The following is a 7,725-nucleotide window of genomic DNA, read 5'->3' on the forward strand; positions in this document are numbered from 1 at the left end:
AACCGTTGATGGACGAAAATCAACAGCTAGGATCTAAAATGATATAAGTTTATATCCTTTAAAAGGATAGATATTATTCCATATATATATATATATATATATATATATATATATATATATATATATATATATATATATTTACACGCGCGCGTGTGCATGTTAAGCTGAACTCATTTGCTTACAAAAAAAAAATGAACTCATTTATATTATTAAAGAATATACACGATCAAAGATTTATATAATAATTTATAAAAAAGTTTAATTATAAATATTTTTCTAAACAAATACAAAAATATTATTTGTGCAAATTGCAAAATTATTTTCCAAAAGCAAAGCCCAGATCATTACATGAATGTCTTGTCTCAAAAAGAACATGCATGATATTATCCAGGAAAGAAAAAAAGATCTTTACAAATATATATTCTGTATACTTCCCTTGTTGAAAGCCGACACGAAAATAGTTGAAGGTAAGGGTGTCGTTGGAAAAATAAAATAATGAAAACAAATTTTTAAATATTTCATGAAGTTAGACGTAAGTCATGTTCATGGGATCCAAAACATTTAAAAAACATGTTTTTTTTCCCTGTTTTTTCTAATGAAAGAGAAAACTTTACTTTTTTTTTTTTTTTTTTTCTTTTGACAAGAAAAAAAATCGGATCTCAAACATCGTACTCAATCATATTTTTTTTAATTATTTTTCTCGAAGCCACAAAGAAACGAGAAGGTGCCATGTGGATAAAACAAAAAGAAAAAGAAGGAAACTTTACTTTGTTACCAGAAAAGGGTAACTACTTTATATTATTATAATATGCAGCAATATCACAGGCAGAAAAAGGAAGAGAAAGAACAATAAGGAGAAACAGACTAGCACATAATCACCAATCATCTTCACAGGCTCTGTTGTGATTCATAGGTCAGTTTCTTTGATCCATTCATTCTGTTGAAGCGTAAATAGATGTGGGTTGCTCTGTGTTTTCTAGGAATTTAATTTTTAAAGGGATATTATTTTTGGTTTTCCTCTGTTCTGGTTTTTAGTCTTTGATCTGATTTTTTTTTTTGGAGGTTTAGTGTGATGGGTTGGGGATAAAGTTTGGATTTTCAAGATGTTATATTGGTGGATTTTGAACATTTCCTCTGAGATGATTTTTTTTTTTGTGGGGTGGAAACAAGAAGATGGATGTGCCCACCACATTTTGAAAATTGTTGTAGGTTTTTAAATGTTTGAAAAGCTTGTATTCAAAATTTCTTTGTTTTTCTTTTGTCGATTACACCATTCCCATAAGGACATGTTTTTATTTAATTATTGATTTATTTTCTGTTGTTGAGGTTCCATTTTCTAAAGTAGAGGACAAATAGAAATGGATTCTGACCTTAATTTTGGGGATTCTTGTTAGTAATGCCTTATCTGTGGATTAGTTTTGACTAGTGATCCCATATATTTTTCTTTTGTCCTGGTGTCAAATTCCTATGCTTTTGGTTCCCAAAGGTTCTTCAGTTTTCTTAGTTATATATTCATTTTAATTTTATTATATCTCAATTATCAAGAGTAAAATGATTATTTTTTATTTTCTCATAAAGGTGATTGTCCATAGGAAGTTCTGGTGTATGACGTCCATTCAGGCGTTGTATATGGTGGCCAGGGCAGTTAATTTTTCAATCGTTCATTCATTTATTTAGTTTGGAGATTAAGTGCATTGCACCTTTACCCTTTTCCATTTAAAATCTAAGTTAGGAAAATTTTGACTTTTAAGTTTTTGCAACCAATGATAGACACAACATCTGTGTTAAATTAGGATAGCAATTGCAGTGGGGCTATAATTGAAGTGAATCTTATAGTGGTAAAGTTTTTGGATACATACCTAACATAGGAACTGTAGCAACTTAGGGCATGTTTGGTGCATAGTATTGGATAAAACCTGATAGTATAAGACCTGATTGTATAAGACTTGATTAAATTTTAATACTATCCAGTGTTAGATACATATGTTAGTTTGTTGCTACGAAATGGGAAAGCAAAAATGTAACTGTATGTTATCTAGGTCATTTATCTATGAACTTTTCTATTCTATGCATGGATAATTAACACATTTAAGGTCATTTTAGCATCAGACAACAATGACCATGATCCTGGTTGTAATATTCTGCTACTGAGTTAATGTGAAATTTCTGTTATACGTGTAGTGTTTTAGTACATATAAAATGGAGACTGATCCTACTTTATTGTTGTATTTATATGTGCGGGACAAATATAGAAACTAATAGAATGTCTCCATCAATGAAATCAAAATCCAAGTCCAAGGAGAAGGTCTCTGCAGGAGCTGGTAAGGAACAACAGAAAACTTCTCCAAAGACTTCTGGGTCTACTAATCATGGGAGTGGCATTCCTGCTAGTGCATACAATCCCATCTTGGGAACATTTCAAGCTCTAGAAACATCATTGGTTGCTTCTTATGCTCCAATTCATGACAACAGCCATTTCCCAAAAATAGATGATACAGATGAGAATTCTAGTAGTCCTCAAGGAACTGTGTCTGAGTATGATTCAGTTTCTAATAATAGCAGCTGCTCTGGTGAATCAGAAGACCCTAAAGAGAAATTAACAAACTCTTCTTTGCGGCTTGATGTTATTCCCGGTTGTGATAATGACAGAAGGGAGAAGATCCGGCTTAAGAATGAGAGGAAGCACCAGAGGCAGAGGGAAAAGAGAGCTCAGGAGTTGCATGACCGGTGCAATGGGTATCTAATGTTGAGAAAGCTAGAAGCACTTGCACAACAGCTAGTGGCAATGGGGTTCTCTTCTGAGAGAGCAACATTGGCTTTAATGGTAAATGATGGAAAACTGGAGGAATCAGTATCTTGGCTGTTTGAAGGAAGTGAAGAAGAACCATATACCAAGGATACTACTAAAATTGTAAGTGAGGGTAACTTGAAAATTGACCTAAGTGAAGAGCTTGCCCAGATATCTGCTATGGAGGTGAAGCACAATTGTTCAAAGCAAGAGGTTGAAAGAGTAGTTGTTGCATGTGAAGGTGATCTTCAAAAGGCAGAAAATACCTTAAAATCTCGGAAGCAGGAATCTCTTGTGACCCAGTTAAGGTCTGAAGATTCTGCTCAAAATAATAGTTTGATGAGATCTCAAGGATTACCAGCAGCTTCAGTTTCAATGCAGGAGAGAGTTAATGGAAATGACTTCAACAATTCCAAGGTAGGTGGTACTGATTCTATGTTCCCAAAACCTGGAAGCAGGAATCTACAGTCTCTAAACTCAAATCATCCAAATGAACTGACAGAGAAAAGATGGGGTGTTACAGGATCAAGCCCTTCTACTATGTTAACTATGGCACAGTCCATGCAATCATTGTCTCCATTTCTTAAAGTGGAGGCCCAACCTAGTGCCCTTAGGAATGAAGGAAGAATGATTCAACAAGTAGTAGGAAGGGAGCCAGTAATCATGATGCAGCATACACAATTCACAAATACCAAACAAAATTCTCTGAGTTCTATGAATTCCTTACCTTCAGGGACAACAGGTTGGTATGAAAATAGTATTCCTACTATTGAAAACATAAGGTCAAATGAGAAGTTACTACAGACTCACACCATAGGAAGTGTGAGTACAGATTACTTGGAGCAATTTTGTCAAGCTCCTTATAAAGAACATTCCTATGTCTTTGAACCTGTAGACTCCTCATCAACTGGGGTGGAAGGTTTCTATAAGCCAATGGGAGCATCTTCACCATCTCATACAATTCCTTCTCAGCATCATGGTTCATGGAGTATGAGTGCATCTTCTTCACCTGCACTCACAGTTCCACCATCTCTTGGACTATTTTCTGGACATCAGAATGCAGCAAGAACATTCAACGCGAATTCACATGTGGATTGGAATACTGGAGGCTTGATGCCAGAATTTGACTACACTAGTATAGATTGGAGTTTGGATTGCCCTTCATCTTCCAAATCAGGTGGATTGTGGGTAGGAGTAGGACTCTCATCAATGTTGAGAAACAGTTCTGGCAATAATAGGATGGCCAGTTCATGCATGACTGGATTGCAAAATGTTAGCATGGCTAAGGAAACTTCAACAACGTCTGGCTTGCGAGAGTGGACCACTCATTTTGCTGGGAAAGACATATTCAGTGTTTCCAGGCAATTTGTTACCTCTCCTCCTATGTAGTTTTTGTTTGTCTTGGAAACTAAAGAGGATGTGGCGTATTCTATGTAGTACTTGGAATGATTGTCTTGATGGTTGTTTTTGGTTTTCTAGTGAAATTCATCTTTTAATTTGTGGTCTATGATTTTTTATTTCCATGTAGTCATCCTCAAACTCCTCTTCCCTTCACTTGCATGTTTTTAATTTGAAGTAATTTTCTAAAGCTCATTGTTACAGGATCTTTATAAACCCCACGAGGTTGATTATACATGGCCTTATCCTACATTTTTACAAAAAGACTATTTCTCAAATTTTCCCATCATCTTCGTTTAATTTAAGAAGTTGGGTCTATAATTGAAGAAACTTAGGCTAACTTCTCCAATTTTATTTTGGTAAAAATGTAGTGTTAGTTACCTCATACACCCCAAAATGATATTAGTTTTCTAGTATGAACATATTTCACATGAATGATCAATTGAACTTTATTATATTGGATGGTAATGGTAGCGTATTTATTAATTTACTTTAACAATTAAGAACATATTTTAAATAAAATAATAATAAATATTGAAGACAAATAAACATTATGTTAAAATTTTTAAAGAAAATAATAGAATAATAAGACTCACAACAATATATTGTGTGAGCGTTAGTTAGAAAAATTTAATCAAGTAATACAGTAAAATTCATTTGGGAATGAAACAAATTCACTTTTATCTCCGGTAACTGAAAAAATCCTTTACCTTTTAATAATTCTCTTAATATAGACACAAAAATTTAAGCATCCCCATTCCCCTCCAAACTCCTTCATAGGGAAGTCCGACCTTAATGAATAAGAGTAAAATGATTGTAGTTCTCTTAATATGAACAACAATGAAAATTGTCTTCTAAGTTTTGACTTTTATCCTAATAATAACTTCAATTTCTTCCACCTTTCACAGAAACAAAAGCCCCAATATCCATAAGCATGTCAAATATAAATTATGAACAATTCAGTCCCCACCCCGTCTCCTTCTCCTTCGCAAAGCCCTTATAAAGATCAAATTAAGTTCCCTACATAACCTTGACGATGGGATAAAGGACAATTGGGTGGGGTAATAGGCAAGGTGGAAAGAGAACTTCACCAAGCTGCTCCAAACAGCAGTGAAAAGTGAAAAATAATGACTTTAGTTAAAAATAAAATTTAAGGAATTTACTTGGAATAGACTGGGACATAATTCCAACCCTGTCAAATGACTATTCCCTATCAATGTGTAGAAACTATACATTCACCTTAAAACACAAAGGGAAAATCTCAATGCACAAGACTCCCCGATTTGCGAGGATAGGAGCAAGAGTCAATAGTACACAGCCTTACCCTTGCATTTTGATAAAGAGGTTGTTTTCCATACTCGAACCCGCGACCTTCAGATCCCAAGTAGCTATCTTACCGCTGCTCTAAGGTTCACCCTCATTCACCTTAAAACATATTAATAAATGAGAACATCCATTCAGCAGAATCCCTATATTCTATGTGAAATTATATTCTCATGTTGTATGAGATTCATCTCTTATGTTACACTCACATAAAAAGATGTGGCTTTTATTTTTTTTTTGGTAAAAAAAAATTGGTGGGCCCAACTTTTCTCCTACTATATGAGAGAAGTAAAGCCCATATTCTATACACCAAAATGTTCAATACACTGTTCACCCTCCCCTCCACCACCAGAACTGTTTAAACATGTATATCTTTCTCATCCTAGAATTGTAAGTCAGGAAAGCTCTGGCTTTGACAGGATCAACATTTAAATATTCAAATGCATACATCTGTTTTCCCTCTTCCAACCCATCTATCTCCATCACAGCCTGAAATAGCTCTGCAGCATCAATTGTGCATTTGATGTGCTCCATTGAATCAGCCAATCGTTGTATGCTTGATGCCACCGTCATCAATGCATCCTGAAGAGCATCTGAACTGCAAGGACGTTTGGGAAGTTGTCTCAGAGGTTGAACCGCAGGAGGCTCCGGTATCTGACCATACTCTGGAGGCACACTGTAAGACTCAGTTCCATCTGTCTCACTTATGTTTTCTGAACTGGGATATGCAAATGAGGCTGATTCATCTTCACAGTTCTTCATGTCCACTTAATTTTTATCACCCTTCATCTTAGCCCAACGACCAGGAGCTTGATCATTCCCACAAACAACTTTAAGCTGATCATACATATCTATCTGCTTTCCGCGAAATCCTTTTGCATCAGGGTGTGTCTATTCAACGAATTAGAGAACACTAGAATAGGTATTTTGAATTAATGCATAACATTCATAAACTGGGAAAGATTAAAGATACACTCACCGAAACATATCTCTTCCAAAGCTCATCACGATCACACTCGATCATCTTTGTATTTGGATTCCACCAGAAACCATCTTGACTTAGCACATCTTTTATTACTTTATACCTCTTCTTAAGTGTCTTCAGACGGTTGATAATTTTCTGATTATTCAAATTTAAGTTGAAACGAGTGTTTACAGCTACACAGACAGCAGCATATGCATTTTCACTGAAACATTTGTCAATTCTGTTTCCATTTTTTGCTTGAACAACCAGAGCTTCAATTAGGCATTTATCCATTGCAATTGACCACACAACATTTCTTCCTTTATTTTTCATATCCTTTCGGTGTACTTGCGGATCACAGTGCTCCATTTCTACACGCTGACAAGAAAATTGAAACAAACAGTTCAATATAATAATGCACACATCATAACATTTAAGTTGATTTTATTATCCCCATTTAATTAAACATAGTATGAACTATGAACCACTAAGTTACTAAAAGTTTTACAGAAGCAATGGGGAAGAAATGGTATGAATTCTGAAGTAATAAGAATCCAATACTTGTGAGTGCCTACGTGTCAAAATTCACATGCAGTACACCCAGAAAAGGTTACATCATAAAGGAACAATACTTTTAGGTTCCATCAATGAAATCTTGAACTTAAAAGAAAAGGAAATTAAGGGCTCATACTAATAATCATCTCTATTAATATCATTAATATTACAGAAGCAACCTCAAAGAAAATATTTTCACCTAACAAAAAAATAGTATAATTGAAATCCCATGCTTATGCATTCTTTATCAATTGAATAGAAAATAGCATTCTGACATCAATGTACACGGTTCTGGGACCAGAGTTTTCTTTTAAAATGTTCATTGATTACCTACTGACAGAGCCAGTCAATAAAGGTTCCACTCTCGGTTATCAAACTCATAGATCCTACCTAGGATACCTGTAAAGCACGAGATTGTATGTCATAACACCAAAATATATATATATATATATATATATATATATATATATATATATAAGCTCAGCTTAAGCTTATGTTAGAGAGATATAACATAAAATTATTAATGTGACATTTACTTAACAACTTAACCTTTTGGGTTAAATTGGCCATTTACATTATATCAGAGCCTCTGTGACCAAATGATTACAAGTTTGAGATTTAACACAAGTAGGTAGTTTGTGAATTGTCCACCTTTCAAATACAATAGACTCTTGTGTGAGGGGACATAAGCAATGTG

General features: G+C 34.4%; 2 protein-coding genes across 2 annotated transcripts; one reads left to right on the top strand and one right to left on the bottom strand.

Annotated features, from left to right (window-relative positions):
* Positions 1-841: 841 nt before the first annotated feature.
* Positions 842-4,177, top strand: LOC133303807 (uncharacterized). The gene is made up of 2 exons (XM_061503782.1): positions 842-913; positions 2,253-4,177. Exon 2 carries the CDS (start codon positions 2,264-2,266, stop codon positions 4,175-4,177), a length of 1,914 nt encoding a protein of 637 aa, XP_061359766.1. The 5' UTR covers positions 842-913; positions 2,253-2,263.
* A 1,662-nt stretch (positions 4,178-5,839) lies between these two features.
* On the bottom strand, positions 5,840-6,851 carry LOC133303808 (uncharacterized; the record flags this gene model as incomplete). The annotated part of the gene is made up of 3 exons (XM_061503783.1): positions 5,840-6,246; positions 6,310-6,400; positions 6,489-6,851. Coding segments are annotated over 3 exons (861 nt in total), but the record flags the coding sequence as incomplete, so codon positions are not given.
* Positions 6,852-7,725: the final 874 nt, after the last annotated feature.

The sequence above is a fragment of the Gastrolobium bilobum genome, unplaced genomic scaffold, assembly GCF_033153095.1.
Source record: "Gastrolobium bilobum isolate Gb01-03AN ecotype WA unplaced genomic scaffold, APGP_CSIRO_Gbil_v1 utg42666, whole genome shotgun sequence".
Taxonomy (NCBI): Eukaryota; Viridiplantae; Streptophyta; class Magnoliopsida; order Fabales; family Fabaceae; genus Gastrolobium; species Gastrolobium bilobum.

Coding starts and splice junctions, on each gene's coding strand:
- LOC133303807 (XM_061503782.1), top strand. CDS start 2,264: ATGTCTCCATCAATGAAATCAAAATCCAAGTCCAAGGAGAAGGTCTCT.